This window comes from Pristis pectinata, chromosome 1, assembly GCF_009764475.1.
Source record: "Pristis pectinata isolate sPriPec2 chromosome 1, sPriPec2.1.pri, whole genome shotgun sequence".
NCBI classification, from domain to species: domain Eukaryota; kingdom Metazoa; phylum Chordata; class Chondrichthyes; order Rhinopristiformes; family Pristidae; genus Pristis; species Pristis pectinata.
The window spans coordinates 141,306,156-141,333,832 of NC_067405.1; the positions used below are offsets into that span (position 1 = coordinate 141,306,156).

Below are 27,677 nucleotides of genomic sequence, written 5' to 3' on the forward strand. Positions count from 1 at the left end.
TGTCTGTGTGGCATTTGCACATTCTCCCTGTGACCACTCCAGGTGCTCTGCTTCCCTCCCACATCACAAAGATGTGCGGGTTGGTAGGTTAATTAACAACTGTAAGTTGCCCGTAGTGTGTAGGAGAGTAGTAGAATCTGTGGGGAGTGGAAGAGAATGTCAGAGAGAATGAAAAATGGTATTAATGTGGGATTCATGTTAAATGGGTGGTTGATGGTCCATGCGACTGATGGGCTGAAGGGCCTGTCTCTGTGCTGTATCTCTCTGTGACTGTATGACTCCCAAGTCAGTGTGCTACCATGCCTGACACACCTCCTAGCGTTGAATTGGAACTGTCCACAATGCCAGGTCTTAATGAGAATGGTCTAGCTTTTAGCATTAAGCTTTTAGCTACCAGAAGAAGCGGTTGAGGCAGGTACAGTGTTATCATTTGAGAAGCACTTGGATAGGTGCATGGAGGGGCGGGGCTTACAGGGATATGAGCCAAACACAGGAAATTGGGACTAGCTGGGTGGGCACCATGGTCGGCATGGACTCGTTGGGCCGAAGGGCCTGTGTCCGTGCTGTGTTGTTCTTTGACTCTATTAAACAGTGATGGGTTGTAGAGAGAAGGCTGACAGTGGGCTGCAGCCATTTAACTTCTTTTATGTGCTATTGTAGGGACTGACAACATAAAAGGAGGCCATTCAACCCATTGTGCCTATCCTGGTTTTGAAATTTGCATTCTAACTTAATCCTAACCCAATTTTTTTGTCCATTACCCTGTGAGAGCTCCTCATCGATCAACTTCTGTCCAAATCCACTTTAAACTGATTTTTAGAGTATGTTTCACCACATTTCAGAATCCCAACAGATGCGAGTCTCCCTTTCAGATTATTTGGTAATAATATTGAACATATGACCTCTGGCCCTTGATCTGTTTGCCAGAGGAGATAGTTTAACCTTCTTTACTCTGGCAAAACATCTTGAAACCAGTGTTACATCTCTTCATTCCTTCATTGTTCCAAGGAGCACACGCCAAACTTTTCCAATTTCTCCTAATAACTGACGCCCTCCCTGGTGTTGTGATGAAATTGTATCCATTTTATTTCCCTTTCAGGAATACCATGCACAGTTTTGAGCATGTGCAGAAAACTGCAAGACAATAATTGGTTTATTAGTTTATTATTGCTACATGTACCAAGATACAGTGAAAAGCTTTTGTTTTGTGTGCCATCCAGACACATGATGCCATATATAATTACATCAGGGTTGTAAAAAGAAAACAGAATGCAGAATGCATTGACTTGCACATTTGCACTGAGTGTGTATTCGATCACTAAAAGGAGGATGAAACTATCAGAATGTACTCGTGGTTAGTATCCCCGCCTGTCACGCGGGAGGCTGGGGTTCAATTCCCCGACGGGTAGATGTTTACTGTGGCAGCACGGTAGTGTGGCGGTTAACGTGACGCTATTACAGCGCCAGCGACCTGGGTTCGAATCCGGCTGCTGTCTGTTCGGAGCTCGTACGTTCTCCCCGTGTCTGCGTGGGTTTCCTCCTGGTGCTCCGGTTTCCTCCCACATTCTAAAGACATGCTGTGTTGGCGCCGGAAGAGTGGCGACACTTGCAGGCTGCCCACAGCACATTCTCAGTAACGCAAAAAGACGCATTTCACAGTGTGTTTCGATGTATGTGTGAATAATAAATAAATATCTTACATGTGGGCATCCTGTTAAATCTCTTCCATTCCCTTTCATTGGATCCCACAATTGTTCCCAATACTTCAGCTCAGTACTTAACAGTAATTTAGCAAGTTCTTTGCATTTTATGCCATATTTTTTCATGAAGCTCTTAAGAGGGTTAGATAGTGTGGGGGTGGTTTGATGGACGGCACAACATTGTGGGCCGAAGGGCCTGTTTTGTGCTGTATGGTTCTATGGTTCTATGGTTCTAATGATACCTTATCAACAAGCCTTACCACCTTGCTCATCAGGTTTTCCAACATTTATGATATATGGCCTTCAACCATTTGGTTCCTGGGATGTAGGGCTCTCCCCTGATGAGAGAGCAAAATTATTTGGCCCAGTGGTGAAGAATGATCCAGATTCTCAGACGCAACTCAAAACCCGGCGAATCTTTTTTAGAATGGATAAATTGATGGAGCGAGAATGAATTTAGCCCAAAACTCAGAAGGAAAAACGGGCCACAAAGGCAATAAATCTGGACGTAGACATTCATAAAAGAAAGAAGTCAACCCAAATGATTGTATAAACTTGTTTGAACTAGCTTATTACTGAGTCAATTGAACATGTTAAGTAGCAGTCACTGTATGAGGATGATTAGTGTAAGTAAAATAAAGACTCCCTCTCCAGGATTGGAAAAATGTTGAGGGAAGACTGGAGAGAAAAGGATTGTTTTCTATTGAGCAGGTGAGGCTGAGGAAAGACTTAATCGAAATGTATAAATGTATGCAGGGCCTACATAATGTGGAAAAGATGGGCCTATTATTCTTCACAGAAGGATCAAAAATCAAGGACTATTGAAGTAATTAGTACAGAGGTCAGAGGAGAGATGAGGACAGGTTTGTCGACCAAAGGGTGGTGGTGATGTGGAAGTCACTGACGGGAGGGTTGAGGCAAAAGTTGTCATCAGATTTGGAAAGTACCTGAATGTGTATTTGAAGATCTGTGACTTGCAGGCTGAGGACCGATGCTGTAAGGTGGGATTGTTAGCTTTTTCTTTTTGACTAGCATTTTTTGACTCATTGAAAGTGGCGACACAGGTAGACAGGATGGTTAAGAAGGCTTATGGAATGCTTGCATTTATTAATCGGGGTATTGAGTATAGGAGGTAAGAAGTCATGATGCATCTCTATAGAACTCTGGTTAGGCCGCATTTAGAGTACTGCATGCAATTCTGGTCACCTCACTACAGAAAGGATGTCGAGGCTTTAGAGAGGGTGCAGAGGAGGTTTACCAGGATGCTGCCTGGATTAGAGGGCATGTGCTATCAGGAGAGGCTGGACAAACTTGGGCTCTTTTCTCCAGAGTGGCGGAGGCTGAGGAGTGATCTGTTGGAAGTGTATAAACTTATGAGGGGTATAGATAGGGTGGACAAGCAATATCTTTTTCCCATTATTGAGAGATCCAATACCAGAGGGCATGCATTTAAGGTGAGAGGGAGTAGGTTCAGAACAGACGTGAGGGGTACGTTTTTCACTGAGAGAGTGGTGGGTGCCTGGACTGCATTGCCTGATAGGGTGGTGGAGGCAAATTCATTGCGGGCTTTTAAGAGGGGCTTGGATGGGCACATGAATGAGAGGAAAATGGAGGGATTATGGGCATTCTGTAGGTAGGAGGGATTAGCTATGTCGGCACAACATTGTGGGCCGAAGGGCCTGTTCTGTGCTGTACTGTTCTATGTTCTATGTTCTAGCGTGGACAAAATGGGCTGAATGGCCACCTCATGTGGTATCAGAGATCCAATGCTTTGAACGTGGCTCCATTTGTAGATTGGAGCTGGTCCCCTCCATCGGGAGGTGGTCAATAAGAAGGAGTGCCTCTGCTTGCCCTGCCTACAATACTCACTGTCAGAGGCTAAAAGATGTTGAAAGACAAATCCCTGGTGCCTTTGAACTTTGGCTCTTTTGTGTTCTGGTGGGAGGACTATGGGTGGGAAGTGTTTGGCAACCAATCAGAAGTAGCGAGGAACCGGGGGTGCGTGTGCAGGAATGTAAGTGTGACTGATTTTGCAGGAGCAGGTTAAATACTCACATATTATGGAAGTCGAGTTTATTGTCATCTGCACAAGTACATGTGTGCACAGGTGCAATGAAAAACTTGCTTGCAGCAGCATCACAGGCACATTGCATCAGATATACAACATTCACAAGAAACACATAAATGTAAATCATACAAAATTATACAAGAAAGAACACAATTTGAACAAAAAAACCAAGTCCATTGTAGTGCAAAGTGGTCATAATGTTGCTAAACTGAGGTTGTGATTAGGATTGTGCAGGTTGGTTCAAGAACCAAATGGTTGAAGGGAAGTAGCTGTTCTTGAACCTGGCAGTGTGGGACTTCAGGTTTCTGTACCTCCTGCCCGATGGCAGCTGTGAGAAGATGGCATGGCCCGGATGGTGGGGATCCTTTATAATAAGTGTTGCCTTCTTGAGGCAGCACCTCATGTAGATACTACTGATGGTGGGGAGGGATATGCCTGTGATATATTGGGCTGAGTCCACTACTGTCTGCAGCTTCTTATGTTCCTGTGCATTTGAATTGCCGTATCAGACCGCAATGCAACCAGCCAGGATACTTTCAACAGTACATCTGTTGAAGTTTGTTAGAGTGTTCGGTGACATACTGAACCTCCTTAGCCTTATATTAGACACATAAAAACCAGCATTGTTGGGGTGAGAGTGAGAAAGTGGCCCCTGTTGTGAAAGGATTGCGATATTGAAGCCATTTCACCTCTGTAAAATGCTCACCAATCACTCAGTGAGGCATTGTGTTGACAGTGTCCAATCTTCCTTTGCAGCTGGTACAACGTACATTTTCGGCCGTGGAGGAGGCCTCATAACCTACACTTGGCCAGCGAACGACAGGCCCAGCACGAGGACCGACCGCTTGGCTGTTGGATTCAGCACGTCAGTGAAAGATGCCATCTTGGTGCGAGTGGACAGCGCTCCTGGTCTGGGCGACTTCCTTCAGCTTCACATAGTGAGTAACCCCCTGATGCCAGTCGCAATGTATCCATGGCCCTCTCAACCTCATCCTCAACAGAAAAATTAGGTCTGCAGTTTTTGGACTTGACTTAAGCCTGTGTGATGGTCAGCTGAAAAAATCTGCTGGGAACTAAAAAGTTCTGTTGACTTTCTGTTTGTCCTTTCCTCTCCCTCCCCTCTCTCTCTCTCTCGCTCTCTCTCTCTCTGTAAATACTTCTGCTTTCTCAGTATTTTTCTTTTCCTCCCTCTGTATTTCTTTCTGTCTGCTTCTGTCTTTATTTTTCTCTCTCTATCTGTATTTTCTGTCTCTTTCTACTTGTCTATATTTCTGTCTATCTTTCTCTCCCTCTCCCGATATCTCTCTCTGTCTCTCTGTCTTTCTGTCTATTTTTCTGACTTTCTGTCTCTCACAATCTGTCTCTGACGCCCTCTCTGTGTCTCTCCCTATCTATCTCTCATTTACTCAGCTGCCTCTCTATCTCAGAGTCTCTTTTTTCCCTCTCCTGTTAAGACACAGAGTGAGAAACCATGTTGAAAATTGCAGAGAAATTAGCTCTTGTATTCTTTGCTCTTACATACATGTCATGTTGATGAATGCAACAGATCTTGTTTAATGACAGAAAATCTAATTGCAGCGCTTACTTCTTCTGAGGTGTCGGGCCACTGATGCCTGGAGATATCAGGACTGGTGACCCCTCCTCGTCAGAGTGGTGATTTATTACCCCAAGTGATTTGCTAGGTCACTGGTTCTCAGTTTTCATGGGAAAAATCAGTGAAGGAATCAGTTATTGTGTGCTCTGTTTAAAAAAATACTTGGAATGTAATGTATTGAAATAACAGCAAGTTTGTTCATTCACTCTCTGTAAGCTCTTGACGTTACTCAATTAGAATAGATAATAGCAATGGTTTATTAAATGGGTGAAAAATGAATGGGTTGCTTCACAATTTCCCTCAAAAATAGGCAAAGATCCAAGAATCACTACTGTAATGAAGTTGGCAGCTTATTATCCAGTGATCACAGAAATGTATTTCTTGGATCCAATCAGACATCAGCAGTTCTTTTCTCTTTGGGACTTATCCGGGAAAATATTCAGGATGCAAATCGGAAAATAATTGCTGGGATATCTTGCGGGATCTTGGTTTGCTTTCATCCTGAGATTGATATTGAGCCAGGTGTTCCAGTTAGCAGATTTTAACCAGTGATTATCCAGGAAGAAATCTATATGTTTGTTTAAAAAAACTGTGTTGAGAAAATGGATATAAAATGTTGCCTTGACATAAAAGAAGGATTGGCATGCTATTCTTTTGATGTAAAATGTGCTCAAATATAAGGAAAGGATTTCCAGTTGCTGCTTATTGTAAACTGGGATTGAAATCATTCGGAGTCAGAGTCATCAGCCGGCAGTGTTTCTATCGCAAATAGTTAATCTGTAAAGCTAATTTTTTTTGTGAGCAATATTCTGAAATTCAGCTCCCAGAGTAAATATCACATCCCTTAATTCGGGAACAGTCCTCAAATAGCACATACTGTACATATAGCACATACCGAACCTTGACGACATGCTAGATTCTCATGTGATATCATGTTCATGTGACAATTGGTGTCTTTGTGATGAAGAATTTTTCAGGGCGTATGTGTGAAAGGAGATAAAGCATAGATCATTGGAAATAATCTCAGTAGGTTTCTAAGTGGGGTCTTCATGCCATTGACTTCTCTGGAAAGGCAAGTTAATGGCGAGGCAAACACTCCTCCATCTTCTCACCCTGTATTGAATCCTTTTCTCCCCGCCCCTCTTTCCTGCTCTCCCCCTCCCCAATCTTTTCTCTATCTCCCTCAAACCTCAACCCCATTTCTCGGTCCTTCAATCTCACCCACCTCCCCTCTCTACCTTCCCCCTCTCCACATCACCTCTCACCCTCCCTCCTCTCCTGTGAAACCCCCTTCCCGTACCCTCCTGCTCTTCCTGTCTCACACACCGGGTACGTTCCCCGCCAGCCAGTGCACCTCACCGAATGGGCTGTTGAGTTGAAGTCAATCCCTTGACTGCTGCGGTGAAAATCATTTCAATAAATTAGGGAACAAAATCAGCCAGTCAATGTTTCTTCGGCACTGCCTTGTGAGTGAAAAAAATGCTCCTCTGCGTTCAGTGTGAGAATTCCGACAGATCTTCCCTCCCCTCCTCCCCTCGCCTCTTCCCCCTCTGGAGTGACCGAATGAGAAACAGCAACTTTAGATGAAGTGCTGGGATACTTGCCCACTCCACTGAGGTAGCCACAGGAGGGTCTCAGTGCAGTGAGAGCAGAGTGTCAGAAATAGGAGCAGTGACTCCTCAAGCCTGAATGACTCTTCAATGTAATCAAGTTCCTTTTCTCCCCTGATCCCAGTTTCCCTTGGTTGGTGTCACTGATCTGAGCAACCAACGGGGAAACGTTCCTCCTGCCTTTGCTTCCAGCTGTTAGCTTCCAGGATAAGTATCAGAATGACCTAAGTTTTATTCCTCTCACCTGTCATTAGCTCACTGCACTTGCAGCTCCACTTAATTGCTGTCTGTACATAGAACATAGAAAATAGAACATAGAACACAGGACAGTACAACACAGGAACAGCTCATCAGTCTATGATGTGCCGAACTAATTGAGCTAATGACACCGAACTAAACTAATCCCTCCTACCTGTAGAAGGTCCATATCCCTCCATTCCCTGCATATTCATGTGCCAATATAAGAGCCTCTTAAGTGTCTCTATTGTATCTGCCTCCAGGCAGGCATGGTAGTGTAGCGATTAGCGTAACACTATTACAGCACCAGAGACCGTGTTCAATTCTGGCCGCTGTCTGTAAGGAGTTTGTACGTTCTCCCCGTGTCTGCATGGGTTTCCTCCGGGTGCTCCGGTTTCCTCCCACATTCCAAAGATGTACGGGTTAGGAAGTTGTGGGCGTGCTATGTTGGCGCCGGAAGCGTGGCGAACCTGCAGGCTGCCCCCAGAACACCCTAAGCAAAAAGATGTATTTCACTGTTTGTTTCGATGTACATGTGACTAATAAAGATACCTGATCTTATCTTATCTTATCTTACTACCATTCTTGGAACCCAAAAAACTTGCCCCGTGCATCTCCTTTGAACTCCCCCCCCCCCCCCCCCCCCCGCCCTCACCTTAAATACATGCCCTCTGCTATTAGACCTGATTCCCCGGGTTTGGGCATCACTGGACCGCGCTCTAGATAGGGAGGAATTCTTCTCCTCCCACATCCCAAAACGTCCACTGTCCATCGCTCCTCACAGATGCTGCTCGACCAGCTGAGTTCCTCCAGCAGATAGTTTGTTGCTCCAGATTCCAGCGTCTGCAGTCTCTTGTTTTCCCATTCATCAACATCGGCTTTCAGTCTGCCAATGCTTTGACTTTTAAAATTCACGTCCTTGTGTTAAATGCCTCCAGGATCTTACCCTTCCCAATCTCAGTCATTTCCGTACAGCTTTTCCAAAATCTTTGAATGCCCTCTAAATCTGACTTCTGGTGTCTCCCTGATTTCCACCTTTCCCTCACTGGTGGACGTGCCTTCAGTATCTAGGACTTGGCCTCTGGAATTCCTTTCCCCTCCATTGACTCCGTCTACACTTCCTGCTGCCTCGGGAAAGCAGCCAACATAATCAGAGACCCCTCCCAGCCTGGTCATTCTCTCTTCTCCCCCCTCCCATTGGGCAGAAGACAAAAGCTTGAGAACATGTACCACCAGGCTCAAGGACAGCTTCTACCCCGCTGTTATCAGACTTTTGAACGGACCTCTTGTACAATGAAGATGAACGTTGTGGCCCTTGCATTTTGTTTGTCTACCTGCACTGCACTTTCTCTCTAACTGCAACACTATATCCTGCATTCTCCTTTTACTACCTCAATGCAGATGTGATGTTGATGTTTATTTATTAGTCACATGTACATCGAACACACACAGTGAAATGCGTCATTTTGCGTTATTGAGAATGTGCTGGGGGGCAGCCCGCAAGTGTCGCCACTCTTCCGGCACCAACATAGCATGCCCACAGCTTCCTAACCTGTACGTCTTTGGAATGTGGGAGGAAACCGGAGCACCCGGTGGAAACCCACGCAGTCAGGGGTAGAACGTACAAACTCCTTACAGACAGCGGCGGGAATTGAACCCAGGTTGCTGGCGCTGTAATAGCGTTACGCTAACTGCTACACTACCGTGCCACCAGATCATTCCGTACAGATCATTCCATACTTAAGTATGGAATGATCTGTCTGGATGGCAGGCAAACAGAAGCTTTTCACCGTATCTGGATACATCTGACAATAATAAACCAATAAACCTGACTTTCCCCACTTCAACCCTATTGGTGTCAAATATTGTCTGAAGGCACTCCTGTGATGCATTTGTTAAACGGTCTATTTAGCTGCAGATTCTTTGAATGATTGGATTCTTAATAAACCCTGCCCCGAACCATATACAAGATAGAAAGGAACAAAGAATGTATATTAGAAAGAAGCTTCAAGCTCATGGCCTGCTTGAGAGTGTTTGTCTGGTGACTTTGTTCTGCTTTTGTTTGTGTCTCCTGTACATACAAGATTTGATGCAACGTTATTGAACTTGATGTTATCAGTGCACACACAGCTCACAATGTCAGGATAGATTGCAGAAAGACGATGACGCCATCATGGACCAAGACAGCAAACAGCAGGATGCCAATGACCCGTCGCCTGTCAGCTTTGCCATTCCTTTCTCCTTTCCCATGCATCCAAATAAGATCTATTTTTCTCTCTTAAGATACAGGGATCCCTGCAGCTTTAGGGCTGATGCCATCAAAAGGATGCAGAAACTTGCTGTGTGACACACAGCACCGATGTTTTGTCTTGTTCTGACCCTATATGCTTCCTGTCTGCAAATGAATACAACCCATTCAGACCCCAGCTGCGATGATACATACTTTCTCTCTTCGCTTCTCTGACAGGTTTTCCTAAACTAGCGGTGCACTGAGCTGCAGATCCAGAATCACATTTCACGCAACCATCTCCACCTACCCAAACCGCGTCATTCTAATACCCCCTGTGACTATTCTGTTGCAAGCTGTGGTAACGCTCTTGCCCCTGAGTCAGAGGGTTGTAGGCCCCGTGAGACAGGACGGCGCAGGGCTGAGGGAGTGCTGCAGTGCTGGAAGTGCTGTCTTTCAGGTGCGATGTTAAACCTTCCTGCCTTCAGAGGAGCTGCAAACCGTCCCACAGCTGCCACTTCACCCACAAGTGAAGCGGATTGTTTGCCTGCTGTTTGCAGGTCCTTCCTGTGTGTATATTTGCCTTTGCGTTTTTCACAGTATAGAACAGGTAGACAAGGTGGAGAAGAAGGCATCTGGCACGCTTGCCTTCATTGGTCGGTCATTGAGTGCAAGAGTTGGGGCGTCATGTTGCAACTGTACAAGTCATTGGTGAGACCACGCTTAGAAGTGTTGTTCACAATTCTGGTTGCCCAGCTCTTGAAAAGATGTTATTAAGCTGGAAAGGGTGCAGAAAAGGTTCATGAAGATGTTATCGTGACTGATGGGCTTGAGTTATAAGGAGAGGCTGGATACGCTGGTACTTTTTCCCCTGGAGAGTAGGAGGCTGAGGGGTGATCATACAGAGGTTTATAAAATCATGAGGGGTGTAGATAAGATGGATGGTCACAGTCTTTTTTCTCAGGGTAAAGGAGTCTAAAACCAGAGGACATGGATTTAAGGTGAGAGGGGAAAGATTTAGAAGGGAACTGAGGGGAAACTTTTTTCACATAGAGTGTGGTGGGTACATGGAATGAGCTTCCAGAAGAAGTGATAGAGGCAGGTAGAGTTACAATGTTTAAAAGATGTTTAGACTGGTACATGGGTAGAAAAGGTTTCGAGGGATAAGGGCCAAATGCAGGCAAACAGGACTAGCTCAGATAGACAACTGAGGCAGGCATAGTTGTGTAGCAGTAAGCGTTATACTATTACAGCGCCACCGACCCGGGTTCAATTCCGGCCACTGTCTGTAAGGAGTTTGCACCTTCTACCCATGTCTGCGTGGGTTTCCTCCGGGTGCTCTGGTTTCCTCCCACGTTCCAAAGACGTACGGGTTAGGAGTTGTGGGCATGCTACGTTGGTGCTGGAAGCGTGGCGACACTTGCGGGCTGCCCCCCAGAACATTCTACACGAAAGATGCATTTCACTGTGTGTGTTCGATGTACATGTGACTAATAAAGGTATCTTATCTCTTATCTTGGTTGGCATGGACAAGATGGGCTGAAGGGGCTGTTTCAAGGCTGTATAATTCTCTGACTCTAAAAGGAACAACCTTTTGAAGAAACCAAGTAATTCATGGGTTCTGGGGCATCCTGAGGGGAAGCTATTTGACTGTAAGGGCATCACAGCCAAGCTGAACCTCCTCAATATCCACCTGCTTTCACATCCTCCATTGGAAAGTGACCTGAAGCTGCTCATTACCCCTCCTCAGACCAGGGTTATCAACCTGTGATCTCAGTGTTCTGTTGCTGCCCAGTCTCGGCAAGTGGGCTTTCCTGGAAACTATGTTGATCAGCAGTGCCCATTTATCTCCCAATGAAGGTGGCTCTGACAACTTATTATTAGGATTTAAAACCAGCAGTGTGATTTACGTCCAAGTGCAGGATGGATTCTCAATGAGCAACAAAGGTTAGTTTCAAATCAAACACAGGTTCGGGATCTTTAAAGCTTAATTTTGCTTTGTGTCTAAAGTAGGGGTCCTCGTATGTTGTACCTGATAAGAGCTTGCTCGTATAAGCAACAGAAAGATATACATTTCCACAGCTGCTATTACGGAGAGCTAACAAAATGACAGTCTGTATGTTTTAATACGCAGTGCGCTGTGCACAAATTGGACAACACTTAACAGCAAAAACAGCAACAGCTTGCTTTTATAGAGCACCATTAACCTTACAAAGTGTTCCAAGGTCCTTCACAGGAGTGCGATCAAATTAGAGTGATACCGAGAAATGTGAGGTGAAATTAGGGCAGGGAACCAAAGGCTTGGTGATGGAGTTAGGTTTTAAGGAGGAGGGAGTGATTAGATTTGGGGGCCATGCAGGGGGGGTGGAATCAGAGGAACACGGACATCCCAGAGGATTATCAGGCTGGTAGAGGTCCCAGGGTGGGGGAGGTGTGACCACGAAGGGATTTGAAAAACGACGAGTATTTTAAATTTCTTAATTGCTTAACTGGAAGCGAAGAGGCACAGAGGAGGTGGGTGAGCCAAACCTGTGCACGAGGGCGTGAGCAGCAGTGCTGGATGGCAGAGATAAAATAGGTGACTAGAGCTAGACCATATTTTCCCATTATCCAGTCGCAGAGATTCCGGATGGGACTTTGCCCGAAAAACGTTCTTTCAGAAATGTGAATTCTCATGCCAAACGTCAGCTGTCCTAGATTCCTCCAGCTTCTAATGTGCGCATCGACATAAAATAGGGAGGAAATGTTGGTGCCAGCGGAATGATATTCCCTGGCGTCTGCTAAGCTAGCTGAACTTATCCAGGGGTCAGTGGAGAGCTGCAATTGGCCTTAGCATTTTCCACAGTTGTAGGGGGAAGGGAGACGATGCTGCAGATAAAATAATAGAAGAGATTAGCCGCCCACCCCCCCCCCCCCCCCCCACATTGCAAACCTACAAATGCAAAACCAGACAGGACAAGCACTGTGTCCTTGGCAAGAGCAGAATTCACAGCTCTCTGTTAATGAGCTAAGCTTTATCTGAAAGAGGGCGCCATCACTTAACCACAGTGTGTGTGTGTGTGTTTGTTTGTGTGTGTGTGAGAGTGTACGTGTGTGTGTGTGTGTGTGTGTGTGTGTGTGTGTGTGTGTGTGTGTGTGTGTGTGTGAGGGAGAGTGTACGTGTGTGTGTGTGTGAGAGTGTGTGTGTGTGTGTGCGTGTGTGAGGGAGAGTGTACGTGTGTGTGTGTGTGTGTGAGTGTATGTGTGTGTGTGAGGGAGAGTGTACGTGTGTGTGTTTGTGTGTGTGTGTGTGAGGAAGAGTGTGCATGTGTGTGTGAGTGTGTGTGTGAGGGAGAGTGTGTGTGTGAGGGAGAGTGTACATGTGTGTGAGAGTGTGCGTGTGTGTGAGAGGGAGAGTGTGTGTGTGTGTGTGAGGGAGAGTGTGCATGCGTGTGTGAGAGTGTGTGTGAGGGAGAGTGAGTGTGTGTGTGTGAGGGAGAGTGTGCATTGCGTGTGTGTGAGGGTGTGTGTATGTGTTCACATCTGTTGTGTGTGTGTGCATGTGTGTGTATATGTATTTGTGTGTGTCTGCATTTACGTGTGCATGCATGCGTGTGTGTTGTGTGCTTATGTGTGGGTATGCATGCTTGTGTTTTTATGTTTGTGTGTGTGTCTAAGTGTGTGTGAGAGAGAGAACAAGAGTGAAAAAAGTGTGTGGGTGCAAATGTATAGAAAGAAAAATGCTAACAAGGTCAAACTATTAACAAAGCCTTGACACAAGCCCTCTGAGATCCGTGTGTTTCTCTAACTGTGTGCCCTTGTCCTTCGGTGGCTTCAGATGTAATCACTCCACCACTGGCATTTGTCCTTTGGTTGCCATGCAGTGGAGTTGACGCAGGGTAGGAATTCATGAGGATCATCTTATCAGCAAGACAGTGGAGCAAGTTATTGTGACATAATGAGCCAGAACTGGACAAAAGAGGTTTGGGCTGCAGAGTGAAAGGAAAATTTATCTCATGTAAATGCCAGGTTTGACGCCCTCCCTTTGAAACTGAATTACATTGCCATCATCAAATCCACCCAGCATCAAAATCCTAAGAACGATCATTGACCAGAAGCCTAACCAAACCGGCCACATAAATACAGTAGCTCAAAGCACAGGTCTGATACTAGGTACCTGCAGTCAGTAACTCAGCTCAGAGTCACAGAGAGATATAGCACGGAAACAGGCCCTTTGGTCCACGAAGCCTGCGTCGACCATCAACCACCCATTTTACACAAATCCTACATCAACTCCACATTCCCATCAAATCCCCCCCCAGATTCTACCAGTCACCTACACACTAGGGGAAATTTACAGCAGCCAATTAACCTACCCACCTGCATATTTTTGGGATGTGGGAGGAAACCGGAGCACCTGGAGGAAACCCATGTGGTCACAGGGAGAGCGTGCAAACTCCACACAGGCAGCACCGGAGGTCAGGATTGAACCCGGGTCTCTGGCACGGTGAGGCGGCGGCTTTACCAGCTGTGCCACGGTGCTGCCCCAGTTCCTGACACAAGGCACAAGTCAGGAGTTTGATGGAAGACTCTCCGTTTGCCTGGATATGTGCAGCATCAAGAATACCCAAGAAGGTCTCTGCCACCCTGGAGAAAGTATCCCGCTGGATTGGCACCTGTCATAGACCCCAGCATAATACCAAGCCCACAACCTCTGCCTCCTTAAAAGTGGAGGGTAGTTGTCTCCAGGGAGAGACAATCCCTTCAATCACGCTTAGAAATATATTGCTGGGTCAGAATTGAGGACCAGTTAGAAGTATTTTTTTAAGATAATCTTCATTAGTCACATGTACATCGTGACATGAAATGCATCTTTTGCATCGAGTGTTCTGGGGGGCAGCCCGCAAGTGTCGCCACACTTCTGGCGCCAACATAGCATGCCCACAACTTCCTAACCTGTAAGTCTTTGGAATGTGGGAGGAAACCGGAGCACCCGGAGGAAACCCACGCAGACGTGGGGAGAACGTACAAACCCCTTACAGACAGCGGCTGGAATTGAACCCGGGTCGCTGGCGCTGTAATAACGTTACACTAACCGCTACACTACCGTGCCCACCAGACAAATGCAACAATTCAGAGGTGATTCTTCTCAAGGGCAGTCAGAGATGGGAAATAAATCTAGGCATTGTCAGCAACATCCATGTCTCCAGTTTAACTGAAATGGGTGAGCACAACTGTACTCTATTCTGGGCCCTAATGCTTGATGTGTCTTCAGCTGCTTGCAATAACAGCCTGAGATAATGGCGACAATGTATTGGATTAAATATCCGAAGTTCATCTCTATCATTACAAAACAGAATGCAACACTCTGTGGAGGGGAGAGATTTAATAGAAACCTGAGGGGCAACTTTTTCACCCAGAGGGTGGTCAGTATATGGAATGAGCTGCCAGAGGAGGTGGTTGAGCCAGGTACATTGACAACATTTAAAAGGTACTTGGACAGGGACATGTACAGGAAAGGTTCAGAGGAATATGGGCCAAATGTGGGCAAATGGGACAAGCTCTTGGTCGGCATGGACCAGTTGGGCCGCAGGGCCTGTTTCCATGCTCTATGACTCATGACTCAAACTCTCCCTGCCCTGTATTTATCTCTTGTGACCCAGGACAAATTTCTGCTGCATTGTCTTCAGGAGACTGGGGATGGTTTGATGGAGATGTTTTGTTTTTTTTGAAAGGAGTTGATAAGTTAGGTAAGGAGAAGAAGTTTTTCTGCTGGTTAAAGTAGTTTAGGACACAGCAAAATCAGAAAAAGTTCAGGAGGAGAAGTCACTTCTATAGGGAGAAGAAGAGTAAGGCAGTGGAAAGCCATCACTCAGAGTGATAGAATCGTAGTCAGATAGCATGGAAACAGGCCTCTCAGCCTATCGTTCATGCCAGCAATAAAACACCCATCTGCACTAATCCTCTGCTAATCCCATTTTATTCCCTTCAACCTCCCCAGATTCTACCTCCCCCCCACACACTGTGGGTGGTGGGAGTCTATTAACCTACCAACACGCACGTCTTTGGAATGTGGGATGAAACTGGAGCACTGGAATATTGTGTGCAGTTCTGGTCACCATGCTGCAGGAAGGACATGATTAAGCTGGAGGAAAGATTGACAAGGATATTGCCGGGACCGGAGGGCTTGAGTTATGGGGAGAGACTGGATAGGCTGGGACTGTTTGCCATGGAGCAGAGAAGTGACCTTCTCGAGGTTTGTAAAATCACGAGGGGCACAGATAAGGTGAATGATCACAGTCTTACCCAGGGTAGGGGAGTCTAAAACTGAAGGGTATACGTTTAAGGTGGGAGGGGAAAGATTTGAAGGGGGTCTGAGGGGCAAGTTTTTCGCCCAGAGGCCGGTGATTATCTGGAACGAGCTGCCAGGGGAGGTTGTGGAGGTAGACACAATTACAATGTTTAAGAGACACTTGAACAGGTACATGGATAGATTTAGAGCATATGGACCAAACGCAGGCAAATTGAACTAGCGCAGTAACACACCTTGCAGTGCATGGACGAGTTGGGACTCTGTGACTCTGTGACACCTAGGGGAATCCCACATGGTCAAAGGGCAAATGTGAAAATTCCACACAGACAGTACTAAAGGGTCAGGATTGAACCTGGGTCGCTGGAACTGTGTGGCACAAATTCTACTATCTGTGTCAATGTGCCACCCCACACTCTACCTTGAAATTAACCAGGCCCGAATTGTTCCGAACATCATGCTTGATATTGTGAGACTTTTGCAAGTCTTTTTAGAGCCAAGGTGAATGAATGGAGGTAGGGTATTGGTATTGGTATTGGTTTATTATTGTCACTTGTACTGAGGTACAGTGAAAAACTTGTCTTGCATACCGATCGTACAGGTCAATTCATTACACAGTGAAGTTACATTGGGTTAGTATAGAGTGCATTGATGTAGTACAAGTAAAAACAGTAACAGTACAGAGTAAAGTGTCACAGCTACAGAGAAAGTGCAGTGCAATAAGGTGCAATGTCACAACAAGGTAGATCGTGAGGTCAGAGTCCATCTCATTATATAAGGGAACCGTTCAATAGTCTTATCACAGTGGGGTAGAAGTTTATGTATCTCGTTGACTGGAGTAACAGATTTGAGGGGTACATTTGTTCATCATTGTCACATATACCGAGGTACAGTGAAAAACTTGTCTTGCATACCGTTCATACAGATCAATTCATTACACAGTGCATTGAGGTAGTACAGGGTAAAACGATAACAGAATGCAGACTAAAGTGTTGTAGTACACAGAAAGTACAGTGCAGGCAGACGATAAGGTGCAAGGCCATAACGAGGTAGATTGTGAGGTCAAGAGTCCATTTTATCGTACTGGAGGCTGAGTGTCTGCTCCTGTCTTCCAATATTCCTTCCTCCAAGTGTTTTGCATCAATTGTGTAACTGTCATTCCAAAGCAACTTTGAAAGAAGGCCTGGTACAATGCAGGTTTTTCCCTTTTTGGTAAGGAGCTCAATTCCATGACCCAACTTCCGATCTCCATCGTTGAATCATAGGAATGCCGTCACATTTCATTGGCTGCAAAGTGCTCGGGATCATTGTGAAATGCAATACTGGCGAGCCCTCACGTTATGGCAGTTCAGGGAAAGAAAGTTCGCTCTTACAGAATTCACTAATCGCTACCAAAATATCTGGGATACGGAAGAACCCGCTCTTACAAAATTTATGTGGAAAAAAAGCAAATTATTAAACACAAAATGTATTATTTTTCAACTGACGATTCTTGACGCATGCACAGAAGACATTATGGAAAATCACGATACGACCCATTTTCAAGGACACAACCTCCTTTGGAACACAGGCGTCACCTATTTATAAGTACAAGTATTTCATTTACTCTTGATCGCATGAGTGAAATGAATGATAGGAGAGCGTTTACCTGTGACATTCTGTTTTGCATTAATGAAAATCAAATTTCGGTGGCAGAGTAGAATCTGAATACTCAGCAGATCAGGCAGCATCTGTGAAGAGAGAGTTTCCTTACCACTTGAGTATCTCCAGCATTTTCTGATTTTGTGAATGATTGGGTTTTGGCTTCATCTCCCATGACTGAACCTCTTTGGTTGCTTTTTTACTTCATTTTTTTATTTTTTTATATTTTTTTAAATTTTCAAAACATTTTTTAAATTTTTTTTATTTACAGCGTGGTAACAGGCCCTTCCGGCCCAACGAGTCCGCGCCGCCCACTTTAAACCCAAATTAACCTACCCGTACGTCTTTGCAATGTGGGAGGAAACCGGAGCACCCGGAGGAAACCCACGCAGACACGGGAGAACGTACAAACTCCTTACAGACAGCGACGGGAATCGAACCCCGATCGCTGGCGCTGTAATAACGTCGCGCTAACCGCTACGCTACCGTGCCGCCTTTTTTAAAGGTTAAAAACTGTTCATTTCCAGGATACTTTAAGGTTTGGCATCAAAATCAGAATCTGATTTATTATCACTGACTTATATGTCATGAAATGTATTGTTTTCCGGCCGCAGTAAAGTGCAAAGACATAAAATTACTATAAATTATGAAAATAAATAAATAGTGTAAAATAAGGCATAACAGGCTAGTGTTCATGGGTTCATGGACTGTTCAGAAATCTGGTGGCGGAGGGGAAGAAGCTGCTTCTGAATTGCTGGGTTTGGGTCTTCAGACTCCTTCTTGAGGTACCGCCTCCTGAAGACATCCTTGATGGTGGGGAGGGTTGTGCCCATGATGGAGCTGACTGAGTCTATAACCCTCTGCAGCCTCTACAACATAGTACCGCTGTCATATCAGGTATTCAATGTATGTGGCTGAGGAAGAATCCCTAACCTCTTAATTCCAATAGAATGCGACAGGAACTAGACTATAACAGACCTTTTTTTTGGTCAAACACGGAATATGGTTGTTGCTGGCAAGCCCGGTGTTTATCTCACATCTCTCCTGAGTTCTTGAGCCTCTCTTTCTCCAATAGGTCAGAGAACCTCACAATATTTCTCATGGGTAGGCAGGAGGTATGAAAATAAATTGAACATTGGCCTATAAAACCTGCCAATTCCTTTCTCATCTATATTCAATTACCACTCTTGCCTCGTGCATGCAGAAAGCTTTTAGGCACTCACCATGCATGGAAGCAAAACAGTGAAATAAGCCTTTTGTTCTATTCAGTATACTATGGGGAGGCTAATATTACATTGCAGTATCTCCAACAACTCATTAAGTCTGATGTATAACCCTCACGAGATGTATAGCATTCATCCACAATGTTAAAAGCTTTGACATTTCTCTGCATTCTTCTGTGTTATGCACTGCACACAGTCAATAAGAGTCCTCTCTTTTAACCAAACTTACTCTTTATTCTTCAATTCCAACAGCTGTTTTGTGTAATACATTTATCAAGGTCAGATTGTGTGGCACCTCTCTCATTCCAGTGAAGGGTTTTTCTCAAATAGGCAATAATGTAAAGGCCTGCTAATGCTCAGTGGTTCAGAAGGAAACATTCTTGCTGTTGGGTCACAAAAGCCCTGAGTTGAAGTCGAGTTCCAGAGACTTGAGAACAAATTTCAGGCTGACGCACAGGTGTAAAAGATAACTGGAAATGTAAAGGTTAATGGTGTGCAGCTATTATTGCTTCATCTATGGTGTGACTTTGCTTCAACCATGGGGTGACTGTAGTTGTGACTGCAAGATGTGCAGGTGCTTGTGTGAAACAAAGAAGTGCTTAAGGCATATCTTGTTTTGCTAAAGTTTGCTATAAGCAATTGCCCAAGTATATGCAGCTCTGCACGTAGGCATCTTTAAATTTAGTATAAAAGGAGGGATACTGACATGTAAATCTTTGAATGGGGATCAGTACAGAGCTTGGGTTACTCTGTTTACTCTTTCTCTGTATCCCTCACTACTGCTAGTGTTAAATAATAAAGCATTAGTTGTACGTTCCTTGGTTCTGCTGTTGTCTGTTTTATTACAGCGCGGGTCGACTTTCACACAGGCAATGTTGCTTATCAAAGGCACGGATGATGCGTTAAAGAGAGGGCCTCTTTGCACTTTCTGATGGATGTAAAAGGTGTCCACTGCACTGTTGACTGACGCAGTGGCACATTTAGTGGAACTGCTGCCTCACAGCTCCAGCAACCCAGTTTGACCCTGACATCTGGTGCTGTCTGTGTGGAGTTTGCACGTTCTCGCTGTGACTCCCTGAGTTCAGTTTGTGTGCTCTGGGAGGTTAATTAGCCACTGCACAGTGCCATTAGTGTGTGGCTGAGTGGTGGAATGTGGGGGATTGATGAGAACATGGGGAGATTGAAATGGGATTAATGTAGGATTGGTGTAAATGAGTGGCTGATGGTCATCATGGTCTTGATAAGATAAGATAAGATCTTTTTATTAGTCACAAGTACATCGAAACACACAGTGAAACACATCTTTTGCGTAGTGATTTTGGGGGGCAGCCCGCAAGTGTCGCCACACTTCCGTCGCCAACATAGCATGCCCATAATTTCCTAACCCGTACGTCTTTGGAATGTGGGAGGAAACCGGAGCACCCGGAGGAAACCCACACAGACACGGGGAGAACATACAAACTCCTTACAGACAGTGGCCGGATTTGAACCCGGGTCACTGGCTCTGTACCACTCTATGACTCTCAAATGTCTCAGTCAGTATTTATACCTCAGTCACTATGGCAGCAGAATGATGATCTGCTCATTGCTACTTTGCTGTTTGTAGGAGCTTACGCTGTTCAAATCAGATGAACATCTTCCTTCCTTAAGGTGGTGGCGAGTCACCTAGTTCCACCTCACACCTTCCAGCCTCTGTATCACACTTCATTCTCACCTCTTTCCACTAGCTATCTTCCCTTCGTTCTGATGCAGGGTTTTGACCGAAAACGTCAACCATCCCTTTGCCTCCACAGATACTGCCTGACCCGTAGTGTTCCTCCAGTAGTTTGTTTTTGCTCCAGATTCCAGCATCTGCACTCTCTCTTGTGTCTCTTCCCTACCAAAGTAGTTCATCTGCTGTAAAAGACTTTGGGACTTTATAAATGCAGTTCTGTCTTTCTTTCTCTGCCTGCAATCACTTTCATGTTTCTCTCACAATGCAGAAGGAAGCCATTCGACCCTTTGTCTCATAGATCAGTCAAGATTTCACTGAATGACAGACAGACTAGAGTGGTTTAATGGCCTTCCATATTTCTGCAATCTTAAAAGATCAATTGGGAAGTGACTGGGTGAGAGCTGGTTAACTTTGAAACTATGTCCCAACCAGACTCAACCACTACACAAATGAAGTTGAGAGAGAGAGAGAGAGAGAGAGAGAGAGAGAGGGACAGAGAGAGAGACAGAGAGGTGGAGTGGGGGAGTGTGCAGTGAATATGGAGCAACCTATGCAGAAAGTAAGTCTTCATCTCCTCCGGTCCCCATTCTTTAATGTGAAATTTGCCGATAATTGTGCCCAACAGGCATGAATTCCTTTTTTGTCCCCAACCCTGGGGATCACATCAAGGGTGGAGAAGTATTTCTGTTGCTTCAGGGCATTGGAGGGTGGGAGAGACTCCTGAGATTGGTTGGGAGTCAATCGGTGAGTAGTGCAGAGGATGGATGACCTACCTTGTTCTGGGATAGCTTGGTGTGGACAATCATTTATATATCACTTTTCACATCCTGTTCAGGACATCCCTAAATGTTTTGCAGCCAGTAAGTACTTCAGAGATGTTGCCCTTCATTTAGATAGTGCCATTGGACCCAGCTGAGACAGGCAGAGCTACGATTTAGATGGAGGATGATACCTCCAACTGCACGCCACTTCCTTAATGCAAGGCTGAAGCATCAATGCAGCATTTAGTGTTCATCTATCTGGAATGAGATTTGAATCTATAATCTTCTGATTCAGACACGAGAGTGTTATCCACTGGGAACTTGAGTCTACAGTACCTTATTATGTTCTGTCAATCTGCCTCACCACAACTGACTCTTATCTATACATATCTTCCTATCTATCTCACTTTCCGATTGTCACTCTCTCTGTTTACCTGCCTATCTCACCACATCCGTCAATTTATATCTATATCTACCAGTCTCCATCACTAACTAACTTACAGTATCTGTCGATCTATCTCACTGTATCTCCTGGCCTCTCTTACAATCAATCAATCTTCCTATCGATCTATCTTAACATCTATCTGTTTTCTTCAGTTTTCATCCGTCTTACTGCCAACCCCAGTGCTTATCAATGGGTTGGTCTAGCCATCCATCTCATCACTGTCCATCTTGCCATAAATACAGACTGGGTCAGTAGTGCTAAATGTGCAATATTACTGTGGTTTCAGATCGTACCCCGATCCCAAGTGCAATTCCACTGGTTTCAGTTTTGCGAGTGGAGCATAATGTGCAGCTGTGGTTATGGTGCACATTTAATGCAGTTGAAGCATGAATCTCTCTCTGTCTCCCAGTAAACTGATTAAACCTCACATGATCCTCCTGATAAAGCAAGTTTTCGAATACGAAACACTGCAAACTAACGCTGTTGAGAGGGTGATCAAACAGCACCCAGTCCAAGTAGTAAAAACCCAATATAACATGGATTCATTCAGGGGCAATACTCGAGCAACATGTTCAGCAGCAAGTAAAGTGCTGGTTAGTGGGATCAGTACAGATGGTCAGCATGGACTGGATGGGCCAAAGGGCCTGCTTCTGTGCTGATTCTCCTTAAAATTTCAACCCCAGCCCATCATCCAATTTACTCCCTTGGTCACAGTCCATTTTACCCAGTTTGCTCACCAGTTTACCCTGCTCCCCATCCAATCTCCCCAACATCTTGTCCAATTTCCTTCCCGCATACACATCGACAAGGGGATAGTGGGTGGGGGGACGTTTAACTGGAATGATGATAGCAAGGGAGTATCAGTAGGCAGTGTTGGGGGAAATTTTCCTTTTCCGAATGTGAATTGAAATGAGATTGGTATTGATAGGTACTCGATGGCTGGCATGGACATGATGGGCTGAAGGGCCTATTTTTGTGCTGTATGACTCTACGAAAAGGCTCATGAAAAGTCTTAAACATACTGACAAAGTGGAAATATAAGTGGCTGCTTTTCATTACTTAGGCAATATAGTTTAACTTATGATAGTGAGATTTTAGGGTGCATTACCTTCTATTTTGCCAAAGAATGATTTAGTTCAAGATATTTTTGAATTGTTCCCTGACCGTCTGCATCTTCTGGAACCAATCTCAAAAGTTATACGAAGAATAATCCTTATTTTTTTTGTGTGGTAACTTTATTCCGGGTAGCAGTCTCTGGATGGGCAGGCTATTTTGCTCATTGAAGGCTTTACTTAGTCAGGGTTGCTTGTACATCAAACACTCCTTGAAGAACATTGGGCACTGGCACATTAAAACATCTTCCAATCAATCAAGCGATTAATTCGGCCTCACAACAGGGATATTAATTACCGAGAAACATGAAATTTACAATTTGACAAGAAGGACTATTTGCATACTTGTGATGCTTTGCATGACCTCAGGATGTCTCAACGCCTACCAAGTATTTTTGTAACGAAGTTGGAACATCCAATTTCTGCACAGCAAGGTGCCACAAGTGGTAATGAGCTATTGAACAGTTATTATAAAGACGTTGCTTGAAATATAAAATGTTGATCAGGGAACCTGTGAAATCTCCCTGAGATCCTTTGAAATAACTGGCATAGAATCCTCTTACGTAAAAATCAAAAAAACTGCAGATGCTATAAATCTAAATTAAAAGGTATTGGGAATGTTGTGTCTCTAATGTGATGTGCCTGTGATGCTGCTGCAAGTAAGTTTTTCATTGCACCCGTGCATACATGTATTTTTGCATGTGACAATCTCGACTTGACTTGACCTGAAACGTTAACTTTGTTTCTCTTCCCACAGATGTGGCCTGACCTGCTGAGTGTTTCTAACATTTTCTGTTTTTATTTAGGATCCTCTTATATTTGTTTTAGAGAGCAGGCAGGTTCTTGGTGTGACATCTCATCGAAGAGACTGCACCTGGTACAGTGCAGCATGCTGTCAGCACTGCACTGGAGTATGCACTAAATTTTTGCAATTGCAATTTTGCAATTTTTGCAATTGAGTGCAATTTGATGACAACCTTCTGTCTCAGAGATGAGAATTTTGCCCATTGATGCACAACCTAAATAAGTTTCAATGCAACCATTTTTATTCTTAAACGAGATGTGGGTTCAACGACAATGTCAGCATTTAATGGCCATCGCTGTTTGCTCTTCAGCTGAATTGCTTGACACATCATTTTGGAAAGCAGTTGAGTCAATCGCATTACAATGGGTCTGGAGTCACATATAGGTCAGACTAGGTAAGGCGGCCAAACTTCCTTCCTTGAAGGACATCAGTGAACCAGATGATTGCTGTAACAAATGAGCATACTGCACAGTTGCTCGTAATCTCCAACAGTGATTATAGTTCAGTGTCAGCAAAGACCTACTTTGAAAATTCATGTGCTTCTTCTCCCTCTTGCAAAAACCAATGGATTAGATTAAACTTGTAGCACAAAGACTTTCTCCTGTACATTTCCATTTTCCAAAGTCCTGATAAAAAAAGGAAGTTACTCTCATTTATGACATGGAGACGGTGCTCAAAAAGTGGAAATTTTGTGACTACATTTATTTCCTGACTAAATTTATGATCTCAATTGAGATATTATTGAGGTTACTTAACACTTTATAAGGTTTCAGTCGACTGAATTCTAATACATTGTCAGCCCTCCAAAGGTGAGTCTTGGAGTCATCCTTAAATAAAGTTTTGATGCAAGTGTTATACACAGAAATTGTGGGCTGGACTGGCTGAAGAGGCAACTATTGACAAATTCATGAGGGGATGTAATAAATATTTGGCTGTTGGAAAAGTATGAGAGTTACTGTTCTTTTGAACTGTGGATAGATTCAAATTGACTCTTTTTTTCTTCTGGATAATCCTAGGTTTCTTTGTCTCCTGAGATGGCTGTGGAGATAATCTAGGCATGACAGCAGATGCATCTGTGTGTTATGGAGCATCACCTTGTGGAGATGCAAATATAAGTGACCAAGCCAATGCTTCCAAATGGGGAAAAGCCATTTTCCTCTGGACATTAAATAGCCTCAGTCCTTTCCAACGAGGCAGGAGCTTTTACTCCAATGGCTTTGGTAAAGCTCCCCCTTGATTTCAACACCACCATCTTGAGGTTGCAAGTCTATCTCCCATAACCTTGCCTCTATCATGTTCTGCCCTGGGAGAAACGCCTCACTAAGGAAGAGTAGGTTCCCTCACTCTACAGAAGTTGTTCTGAGAACAAAGAGCCCTCATCTATGGAGGACTGAGAGGGTATGTGCTTCCTCAGAAGGTCTTATACCACCCTCTGAGCTGAATCTCAATCTACATTTGCTGGCTATCCATTTTCCCAAGGCACTTGATACTTCCTGGTGTCCAGGCCAAATCCAGTGCTCCTGACTTTCAGGCAGGAAACTACCACCGAGCTAGCAGTTATTCTAGGACATAAGTACCCCGCTGGATGTCAACCATTCTGGTTTGGGTTCCCCAAGACTGTCTAGTCCAGTGTGTTATGGTGATTTCTACGTATCCTAGCCTTAACCTATCACCCCAGATCAGGAGTAGAGCTGGTGTACTCACCTTCCAACCCAAGGGCAAGACAGGTGAACTACGAAGAGGCTTTGAAGGTTCTGAACGTTTAAGGGGGAATAAATACCCCAAACTGTTATCATCCTCCAGAAAACTTATTTAAGTTTAGCCAGTTAGTAAATTTCTAAAATATTATGAGGGTCAAAGATATCTCCACAATATCAATATAAGATATCTTTATTCGTCACATGTACATTGAAACACACAGTGAAATGCATCTTTTGTGTAGAGTGTTCTGGGGGCAGCCCGCAAGTGTTGCCACGCTTCCGGCGCCAACGTAGCATGCCCACAACTTCCTAACCTGTAGTCTTTGGAACGTGGGAGGAAACCAGAGCACCTGGAGGAAACCCACGCAGACGCAACGTACAAACTCCTTACAGACAGTGGCCGGAATTGAATCCGGGTCACTGGCGCTGTAATAGCGTTACATTAACACTACGGTGCCTGCATCTGAGAGAGATGGAGTTTGTGAGCAGAACAGAATCTTAAACAACATCACAGAAAATGTACAGGAAACCTATTAAAGAATCAGTGTAATCTACAGGAGGTTGGTTCTGATAAACACAATTTCTTAATTTTATAAAATTACTGTCTTACTTTTAGTTGTTATCTATAATCTCCTGAGACACATGGTTTGCAAAATTAACAAATCCCTAAAAGCATAAATTCATAGTTTAATTTACAATTGGGAATACTATACCTGGAACTCATCAGAGATCTTAGAATTATCTAGGCAGAATATAACTATTTGGGCAAGTACAAGGCAGGCACAGTAGTGTAGCGGTTAGCGTAACGCTATTACAGTGCCAGTGACCAGGATTCAATTCCCGCCGCTGTCTGTAAGGAGTTTGTACGCTCTCCCCGTGTGTGCGTGGGTTTCCTCCGGGTGCTCCGGTTTCCTCCCACATTCCAAAGATATACAGGTTAGGAAGTCGTGGGCATGCTATGTTGGTGCCGGAAACATGGCGACACTTGCAGGCTGCCCCTAGAACATTCTACACAAAAAAATGCATTTCACTGTGTGTTTCGATGTACATGCAACTAATAAAGATAGAGAAGGTTTAGAGGGATATTAGGTAAATGCAGGAAAATGGGATGCTTGGATAAACATCCCGGATGAGTTGGGCCGAAGGACCTGTTTCTGTGCTGTATAACTCTATGACTCTTTAACAATGCAGTAAACTTCACTCTGGTGCCCTGTTAAGTAAGGATACTATACCTACTGTTGAGAAAAGCTTCAGCCAATAGGTGAATCTAAAAACCTAAAGTTGAATTTTTTTATTATTCATTCAAGGGATGTGGGCTTCGCAGGCTGAGCCAGCATTTAACTGCCCATCTCTAGTTGTCCTTGAGAAGGTGGTGGTGAGCTGCCTCCTTGAGTCGCTGCAGTCCTTGAGGTGTGGGCATGCCCACAATGGTGCTTGGGAGGGAGTTCCAGGATTTCGACCCAGTGATGGTGAAGGAACGGAGATATATTTCTGAGTCAGGATGGTGTGTGGCTTGCGGTGCAACTTCTAGGCGGTGGTGTTCCTCATGCTTTTGCTGCCCTTGTCCTTCTAGGTGGTAGGGATCGCGGGTTTGGAATTTTTATACCTTTTTTCATGAGTTGCCTAGTAGATGAATGTCAGTGGAGTCACAAGAGACTGCAGATGCTGGAATCTGGAGCAACAATCAAACTGTTGGAGGAACTCAGTGGGTCAGGCAGCACCTGTGGAGGCAGAGGGATGCCCGGCATTTTAGGTTGAGACCCTGAAATATGACTCCAGTGCAAGGTCTTGACCCAAAATGTTGCCCATCCCTCTGCCTCCACAGACGCTGCCTGACTCATTGAGTTCCTCCAGCAGTTTGTTTTTCTTTTGCGTATGAATGTCAATATCTTGTTTGAGGGCTTATCTAAGTTTCGTGTAATTTAATTAAATGTATTATCTCATAATATTTGAACAATCCTGGGAAATGGCTCTTTTAGGTTAGGTTTAGCCAATGTCACATTTGTGAGCAGGATCATTGTTCAATCTCTTCAAATTATTTATGGGTTCAGTCAATTATCCTCAATTTCATGCTTGTCTGGTCATTGTTCAATGATGTTCTTGTAGGTTCGGTGAACTATTCTTGACCAACGTCTTCCAATACTATTAATGTCTTTGTAAACTCACCTAAGCACCTTCAAGGTGCGATTCGTCAAGTTCCCTTAAATATCTAATGAAAGGTTTCCCTGTTGATGTAATTCTGAACATTACAAGCACTTTAATATGACATCATTTTAACTTCTTTTTAGCTTACGTGTGATTTGTGCAATTTATTTAAATTCCATAGCCATAAAATCCATTAATTTTCAATTTTTAAATTCCTTTAGCCTTCATCATTTCACTCAGTGGTAGGACTGTTGCCAGATTCACTCCTTCACTGTGTTGCTGAGTTTATAATTCCACAACATGACCAGAATTGTCTGATATTTTACTGTGGCTGCAAAGACAATCATTGTTCCACTTTATGGCACCTCAACATAAAATCATATGCATTGTAGACAGCTTTCCCCAT

The 27,677-nt window shown here is 44.4% G+C and overlaps 1 protein-coding gene across 30 annotated transcripts in view; it reads left to right on the forward strand.

The window, feature by feature from the left end:
* nrxn3a (neurexin 3a) overlaps positions 1–27,677 on the forward strand; it is a 1,776,465-nt gene that overhangs the window by 1,389,693 nt on the left and 359,095 nt on the right. For all 30 annotated transcript variants that reach the window (XR_007957567.1, XR_007957568.1, XR_007957570.1 and 27 more), the window contains one exon: positions 4,525–4,706. Coding sequence is in view for 23 of the 30 variants with exons in the window: in XM_052030991.1 (XP_051886951.1) it covers positions 4,525–4,706 (182 nt within the window). In the remaining 7 variants the exon portion in view is untranslated. The remainder of the gene's footprint in view (positions 1–4,524; positions 4,707–27,677) is intronic.